Here is a 24,576-nt window from a genome sequence, read left to right on the forward strand (position 1 = left end):
CAACAATAGCCAAATTATGGAAAGAGCCTAAATATTCATCAACTGATGAATGGATAAAGAAATTGTGGTTTATATACACAATGGAGTACTATGTGTCAATAAGAAAGAATGAAATATGGCCCTTTGTAGCAACATGGATGGAACTGGAGAGTGTTATGCTAAGTGAAATAAGCCATACAGAGAAAGACAGATACCATATGGTTTCACTCTTATGTGGATCCTGAGAAACTTAACAGAAACCCATGGGGAAGGTGAAGGAAAAAAAAAGAGGTTAGAGTGGGAGAGAGCCAAACATAAGAGACTCTTAAAAACTGAGAACAAACTGAGGGTTGATGGCGGGTGGGAGGGAGGGGAGGAAGGGTGATGGGTATTGAGGAGGGCACCTTTTGGGATGAGCACTGGGTGTTGTATGGAAACCGATTTGACAATAAATTTCAAAAAAAATAAATAAAATGAAAAAAATGAAAAAAAAAGCAACCAAAGTTATACAGAGGAAATTGGGGCTGAAAAACAGGATTCCCTTCATCAGAACCAGGCACAATCCAGAGAAAATGTATCACAGTACAGTCTAATAGAAACGATAACTCAATGCTAAGACCTCTACCTTCCAAAATATTATTCAAATAATTATACTATGAACCCAGCATGCTTAGATTAGATGCCACATGGGGGAAAGCTGAGACAAGTCATAGAATATTAGATCTGACTCCACACACTAAAATCTAGGAATAAAGTAGCTATCTAATTCCAGGATGCAGGACACATTGTCCTTTGTCAGTGAGAGTTTTCAAATGTCTTGTAATTACAAAAGTACTTGTTTATATTTTCCTTTTTGTGTAATTTAAATCTTGCTTGAATTTTGTGAGCTCTATTTTGTATATATGAATATGGGGGTACTTGCAATGTATGATATAGTTAATGTTTCAATTCTTAAAACTGGTGCTGCCTGTACACAGACTTTGATAGCAGATTTGACAGTATAGGGGGAAAAAAACAAAGAATTTAAAGGAGTAGAAATGTAAACTATTTAAACTAAAAAACATAGAGAAATAATGCTGAAAAAAAATAGTAGAGTGACCTGATGACAGATATAATATTAAACAGTCTAGTATTCATATACTTGGTCATTGAAAGCATAGACAGAGAGGAAGTAGGGGAGAAAAACATAGTGACAATGTATTAGAGTTTATAAACTATGTAGAAATAAAATGTGTGGTAAAAATAGAAGAATGATATGGAGGGGTCAAATGGAAATAAACCTTTATAAATTCATATCTTATATATGAAATAGAATAATATTATCTGAAGGCTGACTGATAATAGAAAGATGCATATATTAAACACTAGCACTGAGAACAGTAGAAATTTTCTTTCAAAAGCCCAGATTTTTAAGGCCACGTAGTTTCTGTTGCAGCTATTCTGCCATATAGAGTAAAAGAAGCCATGAATGGGTTCTAATCACATCCACATAGCAAATGTCTGTGGTTGAAGAAGTACCAGACATTGGAGGAGTTAAGCTGGAGTAGTTGAGGGACCCAGGGCTTGCTCATCCCTTGAACACAGCTAGATCAACTTCAAATCTTGAACACCTAGTAAATCAATTTGAGGAGTGGGATAACAGTCTGCATAGTTTGAGAGGGAGAACCAGGCAGGTATGAGGTGTGGACACAGGAATTGGGGGAGAGAAAAGCCATGGTGCCATGGAGGGTAGGGAGCTCTTTTTGAGATGAGGAGAGATGGGAGAGAGGCAGCATCTCATCAGGTTAATGCAAGAAAAGCACTCCCCCAAAACCACTGTCTGGGGGACTGGGAAGAACTCCAGAAAGTTCTTGGAAAAAGTAGAGATCAAATTCCTAGGTTTTGGAAGTCCTTACCATTCCCTGGAGTCAATTCAGGTGGGTCACAGTGCTTCAGAAGAGGAAGCCTGAGGCCTGGGAGCAGATAGCTGACACCATGGGATAGGGATCCTCTGGGTCGCAGGTTCCCCTTCCTGGACTGCATTTGGAAGAGGGTATATTGACTCTACAAGGACAAAAGACCTAGCTGGAGCCTATGAGCAGTCTCAATGGCAGGTGACAAAGGCACAGGCAGATGCTCTGCTTCACCATAAACTCCAGGCACCTGCGCAGCAGTGCGACTGCCTTTCTGGGATAGAACAGCACCAGGTGCAGCACTGTGAGGTTCACCTTGGGAAGAGGGCACTGGGTCTGTATCTTGCCAGGTCCTTTAAGATTTGCAGTTATAAAATCCAGACACGCACCAGAGATAAAACATAGGAGAGCTGTCATGCCAGCCATGTCAACAGCCCAGGCACAGATGGGTTGAGGGCAAGGATCTAATGGAGGTTTGAGACACAGGAGGGGAGATTGTTTGCTTGTCTGTGAGGGCTCTCTGATCAGTGGAAGGCATGAGCTCCCCACCCCAGGGAAGAAAGAGCAGGGTGACACCGTCTCCCCCAACCCCCACCAGTGTGGTTGGACTTCAGTGAGCAGCACAGCACCTCCAGTGGAAGCTGAAGTCACACCAAACCCTGCCCCGATGTGCCCTGCAGGACATCTTTACAAGGGCAGGTCTGACTATGAGCCAGTGCAATGGGCCTCTCACCCACAGGACCAACACAGGCACCCCCACATGCATGAAGTCTACTGATCATAGAGTTCTCCAAAGTCTCAGCTTCAGTTCTTCAGCTCTGGAGGAAATAGGAGCAAGCTTTTTTTTTTTTTAATTTATTCTTTTCTCCTCTCTCTCTCTCTCTCTCTCTCTCTCTCTTTCTCTTTAATCAGGCTTATAGTTTTTCGTTCATTTGTTTGGGGGTTTTTGGTGTCCTTTTATCAGATTTTTGGATTAGTCTTATTTTTTTCTTTCTTTCTTTGTTTTTCTTTGAAATCAGGCTTATAGATTTTTGTTTGTTCAGGTTTTTTGTTCTTTTTCCATTTTTTTGGATCAGGCTTTTTTTTTCAAATCAGGATTATTTTAACAAACAAATCAAGCCACACCTAGTTAAAGGTCCCAAAACCCCCCAATGTAAGCAAGGAGGAACTCTGCAGAGGACTGATTCGGGGGAAAGAGCAAACAAATCACAATAGCAGAGTGTACACAGATAACACCAGAAATACTTTCTGAAGTGCTAGACCCTGGACACTCTATGACTGCCTCTTAATATACCATTATTCTCAGGAGCCGTAAACATGAACAAGCTTTCATAACATGCAAAAGAGAAACCTAGACAAAATGACAAGATGGAAGAATTCTCCCCAAAATAAAGATCAAGAAGAAACCACAAATAGGGATTGGCTCAAAACAGGTAGAAGCAAAACAGTTCAGAAGCAATCTGAACAAGAATTTAGAACAACAGTTGTGAGAATCCTTGCTGGGCTTGAAAAATACATAGAAGACACCAGAGAAGCCCCTGCTGCAGAGATAAAAGACCTAAAAACTAGTCAGGCCAAAATAAAAAATTCTATACCTGAGATGCAAAACTGACTGGATGTAATCATAATGATGATTGAAGAAGCAGAGAAATAAATAGGTGATACAGAAGATAAAATTATGGAAAATACTGAAGCTGAAAAGAAGAGGGAAAGAAAACTATTAGATCACAAACATAGACTTGGGAAACTCAGTGATTCCTTAAGCACAACAGTACCTGTGAGATAGGAGTTACAGAAGAGCATGAAAAAGAGACCAAAGTTTTATTTGAAAAAAATTAGAGCTGAGAACATCCCCAATCTGAAGAAAGAAACAGGCATTCAAGTTGAAGAGGCACAGAGAACTCCCCTAAAAGTCAACAAAAACATGTCAACACCAAGACACACCATTTTGAAACTTGCAACATACCAAGATATGCATACCAAAAGCATCAAAGCTTAGAAAGGGCCAGAGAACACCATCAGAAACTCCAACTCTACAGGCAACATAATGGCCAAAAATTCGTAACTCTCCGTATTCACTCTAAACGTCAATGGACTCAATGTTCCAATCGAAAGACATAAGGTAACAGAATGGTTAAGAAAATAAGATCTATCTATATGCTGTTTACAAGAGACCCACTTTAGACCTAAAGACATCTTCAGATTGAATGTAAGGGGATGGAGAACCATCTATCATGCTAATCGTCAACAAAAGAAAGCCTGAGTAGCCATACTTATGTCAGACAATATAGTCATTAAAAGAAAGACTGTATCAAGAGATGCAGAAGGGCATTATATCATAATCAAGGGGCTATCCACCAAGAAGACCTAACAATTGTAAATATTTATACGCCAAATGTGGAGCACCCAAATATATTAATCAGTTAATCACAAACATAAAGAAACTCATCGATAGTAACACCACAATAGTAAGAGACTTCAACACACCACTCACAGCAATGGACACGTCATCTAATCAAAAAAATCAACAAGCAAATAATGGCTGTGAATGACACACTGGACCAGATGGACTTAGAAGATATATTCAGAACATTTCATCGTAAAGCAGGGGAATACACATTACTCTCCAGTGCACATGGAACGTTCTCCAAAATAGACCATATACTGGGACACAAATCAGGCCTCAGCAAATACAAAAAGACCAAGATCATACCGTGCATATTTTCAGACCACAATGCTATAAACGCGAAATCAACCACAAGAAAAAATTTGGAAAGGTAACAAATACTTGGAGACTGAAGAACATCCTACTAAAGAACAAATGGGCTACCAAGAATCTAAAGAGGAAATTTAAAAGTGTATGCAAGCCAATGGAAATGATAACACCACAACCCAAAACCTCTGGGATACAGCACAGGCGGTCATAAGAGGAAACTATATAGCAATCCAGGCCTTCCTAAAGAAGGAAGAAAGATCTCAGACACAAAACATAACCTGACCTTAAAGAGCTGGAAAAAGAACAGCAAATAAAACCCCAAACCAGCAGAAGACAGGAAATAATAAAAAAGAGAGCAGAAATTGATGCTATTGAAACCAAACCAAACCAAAACAAAACAAAACAAAATAGTAGAACACATCAATGAAACCAGAAGCTGGTTCTTTGAATGAATTAACAAAGTTGATAAACCACTAGCCACTTTGATCAAAAAGAAAAAGGAAAGGACCAAAATAAATAAAATCAAGAATGAAAGAGGAAAGATGACAGCCAATACAGGAGAAATATAAACAATAATAGCAGCAATTATATGAGCACCAATATGAGAAATTATATGCCAATAAAATGGCAATCTGGAAGAAATGGACAAATTCCTAGAAACATATACACTACCAAATTTAAAACAGAAAGAAATAGAAAATTTTAACAGATCCATAACCAGTAAGGAAATCAAAGCAGTAATCACAAATCCAAAAAACCAGAGTCCAGGACCAGATGGCTATCCATGGGAATTCTATGAAACATTTAATGAAGAGTTAACACCTATTCTCTTGAAGCTGTTCCCAAAAAATAGAAATGGGATGAAAACTTCCAAACCCATTCTATGAAGCCAGCATTCACTAGATTCCAAAACCAGAGTCCCCACTAATAAGAACTATAGACCAATTTCCTTGATGAACATAGAGGCAAAAATCCTCAACAGGATATTAACCAACTGGCTCCAACAATACATTAAAAAATTATTTACCATGACCAAGTGGGATTTATACCTGGGATGCAGGACTGGTTCAATATCCACAAAACAATTAACGTGATTCATCACATCAATAAAAGAAAGGACAAGAACCATATAATCTTCTCAATAGATGCAGAGAAAGCATTTGACAAAATACAGCATCCTTTCTTGATAAAAACCCTCAAGAAAGTAGGGATACAGGGATCATATCTGAAGATCATAAAAGCCATATATGAACGACCCAATGCTAATAACATCCTCAATGGGGAAAAACTGAGAGCTTTCCCCCTAGGGTCAGGAACAAGACAGGGATATCCACTCTTGCCAATTTTATTCAATATAGCATTGGAAATCTTAGCCTCAACAATCAGAAAACACAAAAGGCATCCAAATTGGCCAGGAGGAGGTCAAACTTTCACTCTTCGCAGATGACATGATACTCTATATGGAAAACCCTAACGATTCCAAAAAAAAAAAAAACTGCTAGAACTGATTCATGAATTCAGCAAAGTTGCAGGATATAAAATCAATGCAGAGAAATCGGTTGCATTCCTATACACCAACAATGAAGCGACAGAGAAATCAAGGAATTGATCCCAGTTCCAATTGCACCAACACCCATAAAATACCTACAAATAAATCTAACCAAGGACGTGAAAAATCTATACACTGAAAACTATAGAAAGATTATGAAAGAGATTGGATAAGACACAAAAAATGGAAAAAGATTCCATGCTCCTGGATAGGAAAAACATATTGTGAAAATGTCGATACTACCTAAAGCAATTTACACATTCAATGCAATCCCTATCAAAATAACACCAGCATTCTTCACAGAGCTAGAACAAATAATCCTAAAATTTGTATGGAACCAGAAAAGACCCCGAATAGCCAAAGCAATCTTGAAAAAGAACCCCAAAGCAGGAGGCATCACAATCCAGGACTTCAAACTACTACAAAGAGGTAATCATCCAGAGAGTATGGTACTGGCACAAGAACAGACACTCAGATCAATGGAACAGAATAGAGAACCCAGAAATGGACCCACAAACGTATGGCCAACTAATCTTTGACAAAGCAGAAAAGAATATCCAATGGAATAAAGACAGTCTTTCAGCAACTGGTGCTGAGAAAACTGGACAGCGACATGCAGAAGAATGAACCTGGACCACTTTCTTACACCAAACACAAAAATAAACTCAAAATGGATGAAAGATCTCAATGTAAGACAGGAAGCCATCAAAACCCTTGAAGAGGGTTTTGACTTGGCCGCAGCACCTTCTTACTCAACACGTCTCTGGAGGCAAGGGAAACATAGCCAAAATGAACTACTGGGACCTCATTAAAATAAAAGGCTTCTGCACAGCGAAAGAAACAATCAGAAAAACTAAAAGGCAACTGACAGAATAGGAGAAGATGTTTGCAAATGACATATCAGATAAAGGGTTAGTATCCAAAATCTATAAAGAACTTATCGAACTCAACACCCAAAAAACAAATCATCCAGTGAAGAAATGGGCAAAAGACATGAATAGACACTTCTCCAAGGAAGACATCCATATGGCCAACGGACACATGAAAAAATGCTCCACATTACTCATCATCAGGGAAATACAAATCAAAACCACAATGAGATACCACCTCACACCTGTCAGAATGGCGAACATTAACAACTCAGGCAACAACAGATGTTGGCGAGGATGCAGAGAAAGAGGATCTCTTTTGCATTGTTGGTGGGTATGCAAGTTGGTGCAGCCACTCTGGAAAACAGTATGGAGGTTCCTCAAAAAACTAAAAATAGAACTACCCTACGACTCAGCAATTGCACTACTAGGCATTTATCCACAGGATACAGGTGTGCTGTTTCGAAGGGACACATGCACCCCCATGTTTATAGCAGCACTATCAACAATAGCCAAAGTATGGAAAGAGCCCAAATGTCCACTGATGGATGAATGGATAAAGAAGATGTGGTATATATATACAATGGATTAATCCTTGGCAATCAAAAAGAATGAAATCTTGCCATTTGCAACTACGTGGATGGAACTGGAGGGTATTATGCTAAGTGAAATTAGTCAGAGAAAGACAAATATCATATGACTTCACTCATATGAGGACTTTAAGAGACAAAACAGATGAACATAAGGGAAGGGAAACAAAAATAATATAAAAACAGGGAGGGGGACAAAGCATAAGAGACTCATAAAAATGGAGAACAAACAGAGTTACTAGAGAAGTTGCGGGAGGCGGGATGTGCTAAATGGGTAATGGGCACTAAGGAATCCACTCCTGAAATCATTGTCGTGCTATATGCTAATTTGGATGTAAATTTTTAAAAAATTAAAAGAAAAATAAATAATGCTCACAACTAAAAAAAAAAAAGAATTAATTATTGATGATTTGGGTGTAGATTATTTACATAAAAAAAGAAAAGTTCATAATTGTAATTAAACCAAAATCAAAAAGAATGAAATGGACTTACAAGAGTAACAGGGATAGTTGTTCATGCTTTACTGTTGAGTGAAAACAAAGAATAACATCAGATTTATGATCCACTATATTTATAAAATTCAATCCATTCATCTTTCCATAGGTGAACATATAAGCATATTTAAGTATTCCTAAGATTAATTAGAAAGACATATTTTAAACACACTGGAGCTTTCACTTTTCTAAAGAGAAAAGAAATAGGAGTGAAGTTGAGGTATTCAGGGACAGGGAAATAAAAATAGAGTAAAAGAAGACCTTTAAAGAAACTGATGCTGACAGCACAGCCCAGGGAACATGGTCAATGTTACTGTACTTGTGTTATATGGTGACAGATGGTAGCTATACCTGTGGTGAGTGCAGTATAACTTAACTGTATACACTTGTCGAATCACCATGTTGTACACCTGAAACTAACGCAACGTTGTGTGTCAACTACAATCAAGTTTTTAAACTGAAACGTAAGAAAGAAAAAACAAACTGATGATGCTTGCTCCCATAATTTGAGGATGGGAAAAATTCACATGAGGCTCAAAATGAAATAGAAATGACTCCTGTTTCCTAGTATACAGGTGTATACACATCCCATTTGAAAAATCTTCCATTACAGCAAAAATCATGATAGGACTCTCTCTTTTAAAAACACATTGCATTTTCTCAGGAATATTTTTTCCAAGTTACTCTTGCATTCTTATCATTATAACGCCATGATGAAAGTCATTATAAATTTACATCAGTCCATTTAATAGCATGGTTTGGGAGGCACTTATCTGACAATGGGCTGCAGGAAGCCCATTGGAACTTCTGAGTGAGATTATTAGACCCATGGAGGACACCCAGTGTGCCTGTGCAAACGAGTGTGAACATGGATGGATGGATGGATGGATGGATGGATGGATGGATGGATGGATGAATGGATGGATATAAGACCCCGAGTCCCAGGAGACTAATTGCCTACAGGACGCAGTCAATGTTGGGCTGGATTACCAGAGCTCCTTCCTTTTAGAGAGAAAGAAAAACATTTTCTTCTCCTACCTGCCTGCTTGTCTCCCAGGAGGGCCTTTTAAGCACAGGGAAATGGGGATGGAGAAGTTCCCTAAGGGCAAAGTCCCTGATGCTCTGGAGTTATAACTACACCCAGCTATTTCAGGAACTAGCCGGAACTCCAATATCAGTGGAGCCAGACCCCTGCTCACATCTTCTGTAAGTGAGTCTGGATAGAGGGTGCCTGAGGGGCAGCTATACCAGGAGTAGGCAGAACACTGGGCATGGTGGGGGGAGACATTTCTCTTTAGTCCAGATCTGTGCTCCTTTCCATTCCTGAGTCACTACTGTAAAAGTAGTGCGAAAACAGGAGAGACCGCATGCTGTCTCAGATCAGGAGGCACGTGTGAGAAACTGTACTCTGGAACCTTCCCTTTTGCTGTTCTCTTGCCTTTTTACGTGTTTTTCTGGGTGCTGCCAGAGATGCAGAGGGGCAGGAATTTGTCCATAGGAGATGAATGGGGATGGGGGTAGGAAGCCTGGAGAGTGTATCATCTGGCGCTTACTTTAGATGATTCGGAGTTTTCAACTGTACACGCTAAAATGTAGTGGCTTTATGGCAAACAATCTACCCACAAATGCTTGAATCGTGGGGGAGGAATTAAATTTAATCTCAATAACATTAGAGGTTGAAGACAGAGACCACAACTGGGGTCAGTGGGAGTAAGAAAGTGGTTCCTCAGTTTAAGCTCAATCTAAAGAATCTCTAAAGCTATGCTGTAAAAACAGAGAATTATGCCCAGATGATCACTGAGGTATCTGTCACTGGATGCACACAATAATGTCCTAAACAATGTTTAGGAGAGATGTTTAAAGTTCTCTGGGAGTCACTGGAGTTCAGTGGTCCCTACAATAAAAATTAATAATAATAATATAGAAAACAACAATAATAGACACAACATGAAAAGAAACTAAGAAGAAAATTATACTCAGAGAAGTGGAAGCAGGAGTCAGAGTCTAAGTGCAAGAGAAAGAAATATTCCAGATTTCTGGAAACCTGCCCAAGGATTACATGTGCATGGGGGTGCATGAGAGACAGTCATGTATCTGAGACCTTACTTGGCCCAGGTTTTGCTACTTAATCAGGGCATATTGTGTATTTACATGTCATATGATAGTCTATGCGGTCAAAAAAAAAATAAGGAAGAAACTTACAAGTACAAATTTAGACACTCAGCTAAAAGAAATGAGTTCCTAAGCAATTTTCCCTTTCTTTATGTTTCTGCAAACAAATGACTTTCTATTTAAAAGAAAATCAGGGGTGCCTGGGTGGCTCAGTCGGTTGGGTTCGAGCCCTGTATTGTGGTCTGTGCTGATGGCTCAGAGCCTGGAGCCTGCTTTGGATACTGTGTCTCCCTCTCTCTCTGCCTCTCCATTTCTCATGCTCTCTCTGTCTCCAAAATAGACATTAAAAAAATTTTTTTTAAGAAAAAATCAAACACGTATAAATGAACCATATTATCACAGTCATCTATTATTTAGTGCTAGAATTTTCTGAGTAGCATACCATGAAGGATGTACAGATGATATCAAATGGATCTGTATGACCTTCTAGGAATCACAAGTTTCACCTAGATGAAGCAAATTGTTCTAAATTCATGTGTCTTAAGTCAGTAGCTAATTTCTATCCTAATTTTATAGGTCACTAAAAGAAAGCTATAGAAATACATGACAAAATATGACAGCACATCAAAATGGCACCATCTCCGTTCAGGTTTCAGACTTCCTCCTGAATTGTTTTGTCAGGTCCCCCAGCTGGAAGCTCTGGTTGTCCCTGCCACTCAGCCTCCTTTTTCTCCTGGCCATGGGAGCCAATAGTGTTCTCCTGATCACCATCTGGCTGGAAGCCTCTCTGCATGAACCCATGTATTACCTGCTCAGTTTCCTGTCACTATTGGATATCGTGCTCTGCCTCACTGTCATCCCCAAGGTCCTGGCCATCTTCTGGTTTGACCTCAAGTCCATCAGCTTCTATGCCTGCTTCCTCCAGATGTACATCATGAATTGCTTCCTTGGCATGGAGTCCTGCACATTCATGGTCATGGCCTATGACCGCTATGTAGCCATCTGCCACCCACTGAGGTACCCATCCATCATCACTGACCATTTCGTAGCCAAAGCTGCCATTTTTACTTTGGCCAGAAATGCACTTCTTACTATATTCATTCCCATCCTCTCTGCCAGGCTCCATTATTGTGGAAAAAATATAATTGATAATTGTATCTGTGCCAATCTCTCTGTGTCCAAGCTCTCCTGTGATAATATTGCCCTTAACAGAATTTTCCAGTTAACTGTGGCCTGGACTCTTCTGGGCTCTGACCTGACCCTTATCATCTTCTCCTATACCATCATCCTACGAGCCGTTCTTAGACTTAAGACAAAAGGGGCAGCTGCCAAAGCTCTGAGCACTTGTGGCTCTCACTTCATCCTCATCCTCTTTTTCAGCACCATCCTGCTAGTTTTTGTTTTTACCCACATTGCCAAGAAAAAAATTTCCCCTGATATCCCTGTCTTACTTAATGTGTTACACCATGTAATTCCTGCAGCTCTCAACCCCATTGTCTATGGGGTACGAACTCAGGAGATTAAAGAGGGGATTAGGAAATTACTGAGGAGGGCAAGAGAGAACAGAAAGTAATCATGCTCTTGCTTGGCTCTTCTCAAAACTACAATCAGAAGGCAGGGACAGGGAGATAGAAATAGTCCTAATCTTCTCATTGGGGCATGCCTGATGATAAAAACTATATGGTTTCCCTTTACCCACAGTCACATCACACTTCTTACCCACCATGGTTTTCTGAAGAGACTAAGGATATGGCCTTCCTTTCCCTACCTGACTTTGTCCTCAAGTCCTTTGGTCAGAACTGCCTCCCTAACAGCTTCTCAAAAACATGAACCACAGTTCCGTCTCTGGAACTATTTGCTTATTGTTCCTCTGTCTACATAGCTCCTTCCCTCAGGTGCAACGGGTCTCTATGACCACAGTGTTTAATACCTAACAATATTCCCCTAAAGCACAGAATATGTCCCAACATCTTCTCTGTTTCCCTGTTCTGCACAGAATTTATCACTATCTAATGACCATAAAAGTTCATCAGCTTGTTTAGTCAGCCTACATTCACTAATGTTTAAGGAGCACCAGGGCAAGAATTTTTGCCTGATGTATCTCCAGCCCAAACAGTGTTTGGCATATGGTATAGACCCATGATATTTGTGAATTGATGGTTTAATAAATGTTGGAGAAATAATTGAATGTAAGCTAGTTCCTAGGAATATAATTCAGATATGGTCTGTTTTCTATATGAGTTTTTGTATTAGGTATCATGTGTGAGGGAGACCCTATTTCATGCCACATTCCATGATCTGAGCATTGTATGGAACATCTCCATAGGGCAGGTGGGGGCTTAGCCATAAGAGCAAAAGTATATTTTTAGGAACTTTGAATTTGAATACACATGGGATATTCAAGTGGAAGTGTATAATAAATACTTGGACTTATAGGTTTCATACTCAAGTAAGATGTACCCTTGGAAGAAATAAAGATGTGCACTTGGGATAGACCACAGATCCTCATTGAAGCCATGGGAGTAGATGGAATGGCCAAAGGAAAGAATATAGAATAAGAACATAAGAAAGCACACCAAAAAGACCCCATATCATCCTTACCTTCTGGTATCAAGAGATTAACATGGAGAAAACATGAAGTAGTGGTCAGTGGATGAGAAGAAAATACAAGAGAATCCCAGAAGAAAGCACTTCAAAATAGATTGTGATCAATTAAGAAGCTACAGTCAACTTTATTCAAGGTTACCTGTAGAAGTATGGGGCCCCTGTGTATATAAACAACTTAGTGTGTAAAATGCATTACAAAATGTATGGGCCCAAGTGGTCCCATTATAAAATGTAAGGGTTCATCAATGAAAAGTTAGAACCACGGGTAGAGAAATAATTCTTACGTATGTATCATTGTTCTGTCAGTATACATAAAGATATTTTTGTAGTTTCAAGGCACCATCTTAACAAAAGAGAGGACATAAAATATATTTGAAAAAATTATGGCTGCAAGTTTCCAAATCTGATAAAAATTATAAACCCAGAGTTCCAAGAAGCTCAATGAAACCCAAAAATAAGAAAAATGAATATAACTTTACTAGGGGTACATCATAATCAAACTGCTCAGAAGAAATGATAAAGGAAAAAAATGTAAATCCAGATCAAAAGACACATCACATTGGTGTCTGGGTGGCTTGGTTGATTAAGCGTGGGCTCAGTTCTATTGCCATTCATGGGTTAAAGCCCTGCATCTGGCTCTTTGCTATCAGCCCGTAGCCTGCTTGAGATCCTCTGTTTTCCTCTCTCTCTGCCCCTGTCCCACTCCCTCTCATGCTCTCTCTCTCTCTCTCTCTCTCTCTCTCTCTGTCTCTCAAAAACAGATAAACATTTTTTAAAAAGACACATCACAATTGTCTAAATTTAGGATGACAGCAGATCTTATCAGAAACAATGCAAGTAAGAAGACAATAGAGCAATATCTTAAAACTGAAAGAAAAATCTTGTTAAGCTAGAATTCTGTATCTCACAGTAATACTCTTAAAACAGATAAATGCTTTTTTTTAGACAAAAAAAAAACAGAATAATTTTTCTATAGCAGGCTCACACTACCAACATTTGTAAATTTTCTTTATCCAGAAGGAAAATATTATCAGATGTAAATATAGATCTAAACAAAGGAATGAAAAGCATTAGAATTTGTTACTACATGGGTAACTATGTAAGGTTATTTTATTACTTAAATGCCTTTACTTGCTTGTTGCAAAAATAATAACAATGAAGTATTTAATTTATAACATACAAAAAAGTACAATGTATGAAAATAATAGCATAAGCCAGGAAAGAATTAGATCACTGTTAAATTATTACATGATACACAAAATAATAATTATCCCTTGAAGATAGACTGTAATTAGAGATGTGAACTATAATCTCTAAATCTCTAAATCAATCTAATCTCTAAGTCTCTAAAGCAAGCCTCCAAAATAATTAAAACTCATAAGAAAAGAAGATAGAATGAAATGTTTTAAAGAATAATCCAAAAAAAAGGGAAAAAGAGAAGAAAAGAAAAAGAGAAAGCCAAAACGATACATTTGAACCCAACCACACCCATGATTCAAAATAAGCATAAATGAACTAAATACCCAATTAAAAGGCAGAAATAGTCAGACCAAGGAGAAAAAACAACTCATTTAAGCACTGCTCACATTAAATGCACCTCATACAAAAACAAACATGTTAAAAGTGAAAGGATGGGAAAATATACAGCACTAATAACACCACCAATCAAAAGAAAAAAGAAACAAACCAAGAAACAGACTCTGAACTATAGAAAACAAACTGATGGTTACCAGGGGCGGGGGGGGGGGGGGGGGGGGGGATGGGTGAAAGAGGTGATGGGGATTAAGAGTACATTTATCCCAAGGTACCTGGGTGGCTCAGTCATGTAAGCAGCCCACTCTTGATTTTGGCTCAGGTCATGATCTCAGGATTCCTGAGTCTGACCCTACATCGGGCTCCACACTGACCATGGGAGCCTGTTTAGGATTGCTTTCAGTCCCTCTCTCTCTGCCCCTCCCCCACTCATGCACTTGTGCACTTCACGCTCTCTCTCTCTCTCTCTCTCTCTCTCTCTCTCTCTCGCCCGCGCGCGCGCTCACTCCCTCTCAAAATAAATAAACAAAAAATAAAAACATAAAATAAAGATTTTAAAATTTAAAGAGTACACTTATCAAAATGAGCACTGAGCAATGTGTAAAATTGCTGAATCACTGTATGTACACCTGACGCTAATACAACACCGTATGTTAACAATACTGGAATTAAAACTAAAAATTGAAAAAAGAAAGAAAACTGGAATGAATATTGTAATACCAGAAAAGATGAGTTTCAAAGCCAAACACAACAGCAGAATATACAATATTTCAAACACACTGAACATTTACCAAAATAGGTCATATTCTGGGCCATCATACGAATTCCAGTACACGTAAAAGAATTCATGCAGCATATATTTTCTGACTATAGTGGAATGAAATTAGATACCAATATGAAGTGATCTCTAAAATAAGACCAAAATATTTGAAAACTTAAAAAGACACTTCTAAATAATCCACGAGAGAAAGAAATCCAAATAAAGAGGCAAAATAATTTTGAACTAAAAAATAATTAAACTACAACGTGTGAAATTTTTAAAATGCCACTAATGCAATAACACTGACCCTTGAACACTGTCAGGGTTAGAGGTGTCCATCCTCCACACAGTAAAACATTCAGGTATAAATTCTGACTCTCCAAAAACCTATCAACTAATATTAACTAATATCAACTAATATTATCAACTAATAGCCTATTGTGACTGGAAGATTTTCCAATAACCTAATCAATCAACCAACTCACATTTTGTATGTTATGTATAATATACTCTATTCTTACAATAAACTGAGCTAGAGAAAAGAAAATGTTAACAAAATAAAAAAGAGAGAAAATACATTTATAGTGTTATATTTCATTTATTGAAAAAAAAATCCCCATAAAGGACATCCCCACACTTCAAATCCATTTGTTCATGAGTCAATTCTACTGGACACACATATGTAGCATGAAATTCTTATTTTTGAAACACTACACCTGCAAACAATGACCAAATTCAACCACTAAAAACAACAACATAAAGAAGAATAAATTTAACCCAAAATAAGGAAAAGAAATGAACAATATAACAGGATCAATGAAATAGAAAAAAGAATATAATAGTAAAAGTTATCAAACCAAAATATCCTACTTTGAGAGGAGTGATAAAATGTCCCCAGAGACTTAATGAAAGATACTGGAAATATGAAGTTGGATATTCAGTTATAAGAAAAAAACTAATTGTTTTAAAAAATAAAGCAGTTGCTATAAAGCAGTCAGGGGATGAGCTGAATAGCAGAATAAATAAAGCTGAGTGCATGTTAATGAGCTGGATCAGACCAAGGACATTTGTAGTCCTGTTACATAAAGTTCAGAAGACACAGAAAGAAGGAGGAGAGAATGGCTGAGAGATGATATGAGAGCATGTCAAAATATAATTTGGTCTAATAAGAGTCACATGATGAGGTAAATAAATACAACAGGAACATACTTAAAGAAAGTGACATGAATAACTGCTCAAAACTTTTTAAAATATAAGACTGAAGTTGAAAGTATTGTAAAGAAACAAATCAGGTGTTAAAAAAAAACAACCTTCTGGATATATTATGGTATCAGAGGAAAACAGTCCATTCTAAAGGTTGAGTGAAGGTCACATACCACCTTTGGTGACATCCTAAATGGACACTGAGAGTCTGATGTATGCTGGTGGTATTTTGGGGATTGGAAGTTGAAAATAAAAGGATGGGGGCGCCTGGGTGGCGCAGTCGGTTAAGCGTCCGACTTCAGCCAGGTCACGATCTCGCAGTCCGTGAGTTCGAGCCCCGCGTCAGGCTCTGGGCTGATGGCTCAGAGCCTGGAGCCTGTTTCCGATTCTGTGCCTCCCTCTCTCTCTGCCCCTCCCCCGTTCATGCTCTGTCTCTCTCTGTCCCCAAAATAAATAAACGTTGAAAAAAAAAAAAGAAAAGAAAAGGATGGGTTGGGGTGCCTGGGTGGCTCAGTCGGTTAAGTGCCGACTTTGGCTCAGGTCATGATCTTACAGTTATGGGTTCTAGCCCCACATCTGGCTCTGTGCTGACAGCTCAGAGCATGGATCCTGCTTTGGATTCTGTGTCTCCCTCTCTCTTCTGCCCCCCCCCCCACCTGCTTGTGTTTTGTCTCTGTATCTCAAAAATAAAAAAACATTAAAAAAATTTTTTTAAGAAAAGGATGGAGTAGAAACAAAAGTAAGTCAGAAATAAAGCAATTTTAGAAAAAAAACAAAAAAATGATTTTAAAAAGAAAAATTAGCATCACATATGGAGGTTTTAATATGGCCACAAATTCTTTAACACTCCTCCCATACAGAAGCTGAGTCCAGTTTCCCTCCTGCTCAATCAGCGTTGGCTCCAGTGACTTACTCGTAACCAAATGAATAAGGCACAAGTGATGCTAATTATAAAACACATGTAGAAAATAATAATCTACCAAATTTTTGTAAAACCTAAAAATGTTTGGATAGATTCAAATGGGAACTCACCCAACCATAGAACAGTACATACAACAAAGCAATAGTAATACAAATAATGTGGATTGCTGTAGTAAGTGAAAACAAACACTCAATGATGGATCATATACACAGCCATGTGTGCATGAAATGTGGTATACAATAAAGCAGACTTCTCAAATTAGTGGGGAATCAAATACTCATCTCTATATAGAGTTAGAAAGTTAAAAATATACACAAGATAAAGAGATAAAGATAAGAAAGATTAAAATTAAGTTATTAGTTAACACTATAAGCAGAACTGGTACAGCACCTCCCTCAACAAAACAGAGGGTGTTCAGACCATGCACTGTAACTGCCATTGATGGACCCCACCCTGTTGGCAGTAACCCACATTTCAGGGATCATGAGAAGTCTAGGAGCCACCAGAAGAGTGGCCAGGGTAGTGCTGAGGTACTAGCGGACTCAAAGTAGACAATATTTATAAAACAGGCAACACAGTATTTCATATTTTCACAGTTGTTGTGAATGTATCAGTTTGTAATAACCTAATACCACTCGTACTCTTCACAATGTACACCACAGACTTAAATACATCAATATGAAACCTAATGCACTGAGTTTTAAAAAAATAAATAAATAAAACCAAATAAAAGAAGCATCTTTGTGATCTTGTAGAATGTTCCCTAAATAAGATCCATGGAGAAACTCTATTTCTAGAAACATAGAGATTTTGCCTTGGTCAAATTGAGAGATGTCCATTGAGTAATGGACTGCAGACGCTAAAATTGAAAGCTTTATAACAGACTAGAGAAGGTACTAGCAATATCTATCCATCAAGAGGCTCTAGTATTTAAAATATGCAGAGGGGAACCAAGCTGGCTCGGTCCATGCGACTCTTGATGTTGGGGTCATGTGTTTGAGCCCACATTGGGTAGAGAGATTACTTAAATAAAAATAAATAAATAAGAATAAAAATAATAAATAAAATACGCACAGAGTTTTATAAGTATGTAAGCAAAACAAAAATTAATAGAAAAACCAGGTAAAGGATGTGGACACATAAGTCACTGCCACTAATGGCTGAACAGTATATGAACAATGCTCACTTATCAGATGAAAAATAAATTAAATATAATAAGATACGAATTACATCCATCTAGTTTTTTTAAAGAAAAGATAATAGCATCAAATGGTGTAAGGAATGTGTAAAATAAAGAAAATTTAGGATTTCTATTGAGATACTTAAATACTTTGGAGAGAAATTTGGTAATTCCTAGTTAAATTAAATATTTTTATGTTATAACTGAAAAAATCCTCCACATCTGTCTACTTTAGGTCTATAAGAGAAGGTGTACAAGGAAATTGACAACATTATTTTTAGTACAATTATAGTTCACTTGGGTGTTGACTACTTCCATAAAAAGGAAAAATGCACATATTGGAAATAGAACAGCAATCAGAAAGAATGCAGTGGGTGTACACAGAAAAGCATGGACAGATGTTTAAGATTTAGTGTTTACATCCGATCTATAACCCAATAACATTTATATAAATTCAACATCCAACCTTTTCTCCCCTAAGCATACAAGTAGCTAAATAAGCATACTTAATATTAATTAGGTGTATTTTAAGAATCCCGGAGTTTTTACTTTCTGAGGGAAAAGAGAAATAAGAGCGATATTGAGATACACAGGAGAAAGAATAAAAATAAATCAAAAGAATGGCTTTCAAGAGACAGATGACAATGGCAAATCATAGGGAATATAGTCAATGGTACTGTAAAAGCTCTGTATGGTGACAGATTGTAGCTACACTTGTGGTGACCATAGCATAATGGATAGGCTTGTCGAAACACATTGTTACACATCCGAAACTAGTGGAAATTTATCTGTCAACTACACTCAAATAAAAAAACTAATGAAAATAAATATATAATAAAGAAACCAATCATGTTTGCTCCAATTATGGAAGAGTATGAAAAATTCACATGAAGTTCAAAATGAAAGTTAAAAAAAAGAACAATCATGGTTCCTAATACACGGTTATACATACATCCTACTTAAATTTTTCTCACTAAAGGGAACATTTCTATTGACTTTTCTCTCTGAAAAACATACTGCATTTTCTCAGGAATATGGTTTTCAGGTTTCTCTTGCATTTTCATCATTATAATGCAATGAGAAAAGTCACGATAAGTTAGTATGAATACATTCATTAGGATGGTTTGGAGGGTACCTATCTAAAAATTGTGTTCTGGAAGCCCATGAGAACTTCTGAGCGAGCTTATTGGACCCACGGAGGGCACCGAGTGTGCACATGCAAATACTGTGAACATGGATGGATTGATGTAAGACCTCTACCCCCAGGAGACTAACTGCGTACAGAACACAGTCCATGTTGGGCTGGATTACCAGAGCTCCTTCCTTTTAGAGAGAAATAAAATCATTTGCTTCTTCTACCTGCCTGCCTGTCTGTCCCAGGAGGACATTCTAGGCACAAGGAATTAGGGATGGAAAGTTCCAAGAGGGCAAAGTCCCTAAGGCTCTGGAGTTATAACTATCCACAGATACTTCAGGAACTAACTGAAACTCCAATATCAGTGGAGCCAGACCCCTGCTCCATGCTCTGTAAGTGAGTCTGAGTAGAGGGTGTCTGAGATGCAGCTATACCAAAATTAGCCAGAGCATAGAGGAGATCTTTCTCTTTATTCCAGATCTGTGCTCCATTCCATTCCTGAGTCAGTATTGATGAAGTAGTCTGAAAATAGGGCAGTAAACACTGCATCCAGTCTCGGGTCAGGAGGTACATGTGATAACCTGTGCTCTGAGACCTTTCCTTTTGCCCTCCTCTTGCTTCTTTGGATCTTTTCCTGGGTGATGCCAGATATGCAGAGAGTAGGAATTTCTTCATAGGAGATTAATGAGTGGAAGGGGTCAGGAAAGCATATCATTTGGAACTCAGATTAGAAATTTTTGGGTTTTCATCTGTGAATATGAAAATTTAGGAGTTATGGGCAAAGAATCTGTCCATAAATGCTTGAATCATGACATAGGAACTAAATTTAATCTGTACAACTACAGGACTGAGGACACAGACATAGTTGGAGCGTTAGTGAGAGTCAGAAGATAGTTCCCCAGATTTCAGCTCAATCTAAAGAGTTTCTAAAATCTGCTGCCACAAACAGAAAATTATGCACAGATCATAGAGGTATCTGTCACTGTTCAGATCAATGATGTCTGAAAAAGTACTTGGGAGAGATGTCTCACAATTCTGTCTGAGTTTATGGAGTTAGGTGGTCCCTAAAAACCCTTCCCTTCTTCAAACAGGGCTTCCATAGTGCTATGCTGGGGCCTGTCCAGCAGCCTGGGAAAAAGTTTGCCCTGCAGGGTCTCTGCTTTTGTCATTGCCCTTCAACCTCACTTGGCTTCTTCATTCTGTCTCTACCTGGAACCAGTAGTTATTAGCTGTAGGTCCTCAGCCCTCATGCTTCATTGGCTAGCTCTGATTGCAATCCAAGATTGAAAGAGAGGAGAAGAAAAACATATATGGTCTCAGATGCTTTACTTCTAGGGTAGGTCAATGCTTGTTGAATCAATTGTAGAATGAAGAATATGTAGGAACATTCCAGAGAAAAGAGGAGAAAGAGTCAGTAAGTAGAAAGAACAGATAGAAAAAGTCCTTCTAGGCTGTCCTCAGAAATTCTATCCTGGTGCTAGACACAATTATCCCAAAGTACTTCAGGAGAAAAAGAGAACATACTTCTTCCTCTTTACTTCTCCATGGATACTCATGTCTGAATTGCCATTTCTTCCATGTGGCTGTACTCTCCAAAGCCCATTTCAAGACTTTTACCTCTGTGCATTCAAAGAAACCCTAATTCGTTCCAAGAATACTCTGACACCCTTGAAGAAGGAAAACTTCTTGGAGATGGTAAGATTTGTGTCTCTCTTGCAAGGGTTAGTTGAAACAATTCTGTAGAGAGTAGAATCAGAGAATACAGTAAGCAAAGATCAAATGACTAAACCTAAATGATGAAAATGCTGTTTAGGGTAATATTTTAAATTCAGCATCCTGATATTGTACATGCTGTGGGTCACTTTGGCAAAGACTGGTCTGAGCTAGTGCCATTAGTTATGCCTCAAACCTATATGTGAATGAATCCTATGAGAAGTTTGACAGAAAGACAGAGTTCAATGAACATAGCGTTCAAGACAGGAGAAGGACCTTAGGTCAAAACTCAAGGCTCAGTGTTTTTTCCTATGGGTTTTTATCTTCAGAAATCTCCTGCACTTCCAGTATCTCCCAGCCTTTGTGGCCACTCCACCATGGCAAAGCATAGAACTACTAGACAAGAAAAAATGGATTATTATATTGAAGATATAAAGAGAAACAGAAAGGGGATAAAAGAACTTTAAAGGTAGACTTTATCACCTTCACACTATTGTAATCAGAATAATCAAATTTCATCTTGTTCCATGACTGGTATCACTCTCTCATACCTATGTGTTATCGCCTAGGCTCCTTTTAAGACTCTTTCTTCCAAAAGTTAAGAATCCTACAAATATAAACATGTATAGGGGAGGAGCAGTTATTTGGCAGGACCATACCGGCCTAATTACAATCACTTTTTAGACAAAATGAAAATTATCCTACGTTACTTTCAGGGTACCATTTTAAAATATAATTAAACTCCATTTGAAAACTCAGAATGGGGGTGCCATGGACAACTAGGGACATTCACCTGAGTCCCTATTTGTGCCAGTTTCAACTACTCACCTGCACACATTGTTATGGTTAAATTATCATATAGTAGTCTATGTGGCCATTAAAGAAAATCAAAACCCAAAGGAAGAAACTTGTAAGAACAAATTTAGCAACTCACTGGTTACAAAGTGGTTCTAAAGTAATTTTGTCCCTCTCTTTACTTTTGGCAAAGATACAACAATTCTATTAATAATCATCCTTGAAAGAATCAAGCATGTATAAGTAAACCATATTACCTCAGTTCTCTATACTGTTCACTGGTAAAATCATCCAAGTAGCAAGGCACAAAAGATAAACAGATGAATTCACATGGTTCTGGATAAACCCGAGGCTTGTGCATTTCACCTAGGTGAAGCAAATTTTTCTAAATCCAGGTGTCTTGAGTCAGTATCCAATTTTTATCTTAATTTTACAGATCACTAAAAGAAATCTGTAGAAATACATGACAAAATATGACAGCGCACCAAAATGGCACCATCTCCTCTGAGATTTCAGACTTCCTCCTGAATTGTTTTGCCAGGTCCCCTAGCTGGAAATTCTGGTTGTCCCTGCCCCTCAGCCTCCTCTTTCTTTTAGCCATGGGGGCCAATAGTGTTCTCCTGATCACCATCCGGCTGGAGGCATCTCTGCATGAGCCATTGTACTACCTGCTCAGCCTCCTCTCCCTGTTGGACATCATTGTCTGCCTCACCGTCATCCCCAAGGTGCTGGCCGTCTTTTGGTTTGACCTCAAGTCCATCAGCTTCTATGCCTGCTTCCTCCAGATGTACATCATGAACTGCTTCCTTTCCATGGAGTCCTGCACGTTCATGGTCATGGCCTATGACCGCTATGTAGCCATCTGCCACCCACTGAGGTACCCATCCATCATCACTGACCAATTTGTAGTCAAGGCTGCTGTCTTTATTTTGGCCAGGAATGGCATTTTAACAGTACCTATCCCCATTCTATCATCCCGACTCCATTATTGTAGGACAAATGTCATTGAGAACTGCCTCTGCGCCAATATGTCTGTCTCCAGGCTCTCCTGTGATGATGTCACCATCAATCGCCTCTACCAGTTTGTCGTAGGATGGACCCTGCTAGGATCTGACCTCATCCTCATCTTTGTCTCCTATACCTTCATACTGCGAGCTGTGCTGAGACTCAAGGCAGAGGGTGCTGTGGCCAAGGCCCTGAGCACATGTGGTTCCCACTTCATCCTTATCCTCTTCTTCAGCACCATCCTTCTGGTCTTCGTGCTCACTCTTGTGGTGAAGAAGAAAGTCTCCCCTGATGTGCCAGTCTTGCTCAACATCCTCCACCATGTCATTTTCTCAGCCCTCAACCCCATTGTGTATGGGGTGCGAACCCAGGAGATCAAGCAAGGAATCCAGAGATTACTGAAGAAAGTGTGGTAATAAGGAGAATTGGACCTCTGCATTCCTCACATAAAATGAGTTTTGAATCAATAATGGGTGAGTGGGCTTAATTATATCTATGAATTGCAATCTCAAAATGGGTAACTTGAATATTGTGTCTTCTTTAAAAACTTAAGCTTCAGTGTTAAGTTTCCCTTTTCTCACTTCTCCTTTAGGAATATCTTTTGCCCCTTTTGCCTTTTCCCATACATATTATCCTATATTGACAAAATACTGAGATTCCTTGGGGGAGGTTCCAAAATGAGAAATTTATGTTCCTGAATATACAGCTGTTATTATGTCATGCCTTTACATTCTTAAATACACAACTGTGGCTATTTGGGGGTAGAGTTGTATAACATGTAATGGATTCTTACTTTTATTTCTACAGAAGGGATCATATTGGAGAAAAAGATATAGCAGTGAAATTTCACTCCTGAATATGGAAGGTTGCTACTTCTCTCTAACTGGGTCTGCAATTGGGTGATCATTCTAAATGAGCATTGCAAGAGGACAGGGTTTTTTTGTCCTGGATTTCTCATTTGTGCAACAATTATCAATGAGGTCAATTATAGTTAAGAGACTCTTAAATTCTCCTCCGCAATGGATTTGTGCTTTGCACATTTATCTTTTCAATCCAGAGTGTCACAGTTTAGTTCAATCTAGGGTGTGCAGAAATAGTTTAACTAATGAGTTAAAGGTTTCAAATATTGTGTATATGATCCAGTAATAATTTAAATATAAAAAATCTTTTTTCATATTAACTGAACAATTTCTAAGAACACTTTGTGTCCTGGGAATTCTGTTAGCTATTAAGACTCAAAAATATATAGAAAAATGTGGCTTTTGGGAATTCAAATTTTTCTTAGGAGGAATAAAAATATGAGTTCCAGGAATATATTCTCAATGGGAAAGAATGGGGAATGGGGTAATGTACCTACTGGTAGTAGGGTACCTGGAAACTTAAGAAAGCACTGGATAGAGAGTTAAAAGTCTGAATTACAAGCCTTGAACAGCTACCAAAAAAGGATGGGTTCTTGGAAACAAATGAGGCAGTCTCATTGTGTTTCATGTTACTCATCAGTTACTCCTGAGAATAGTGAACA

General features: G+C 38.3%; 2 protein-coding genes across 2 annotated transcripts; both read left to right on the forward strand.

Annotated features, from left to right (window-relative positions):
* The first annotated feature begins 10,814 nt into the window (after window positions 1-10,814).
* On the forward strand, window positions 10,815-11,774 carry LOC125177228 (olfactory receptor 56A3-like). The gene has a single exon (XM_047879354.1). It carries the CDS (start codon window positions 10,815-10,817, stop codon window positions 11,772-11,774), a length of 960 nt encoding a protein of 319 aa, XP_047735310.1.
* Window positions 11,775-22,522: 10,748 nt separating this feature from the next.
* LOC125177229 (olfactory receptor 56A3-like) lies at window positions 22,523-23,470 on the forward strand. Its single transcript, XM_047879355.1, has one exon. The coding sequence runs from the start codon at window positions 22,523-22,525 to the stop codon at window positions 23,468-23,470; it is 948 nt and encodes a 315-aa protein (XP_047735311.1).
* The last annotated feature ends 1,106 nt before the right edge of the window (window positions 23,471-24,576 follow it).

This window comes from Prionailurus viverrinus, chromosome D1, assembly GCF_022837055.1.
Source record: "Prionailurus viverrinus isolate Anna chromosome D1, UM_Priviv_1.0, whole genome shotgun sequence".
NCBI classification, from domain to species: domain Eukaryota; kingdom Metazoa; phylum Chordata; class Mammalia; order Carnivora; family Felidae; genus Prionailurus; species Prionailurus viverrinus.

Bases quoted from the DNA above. Each gene is read 5' to 3' on its own strand.
- LOC125177228 (XM_047879354.1), top strand. From the start codon at position 10,815: ATGACAGCACATCAAAATGGCACCATCTCCGTTCAGGTTTCAGACTTC.
- LOC125177229 (XM_047879355.1), top strand. From the start codon at position 22,523: ATGACAGCGCACCAAAATGGCACCATCTCCTCTGAGATTTCAGACTTC.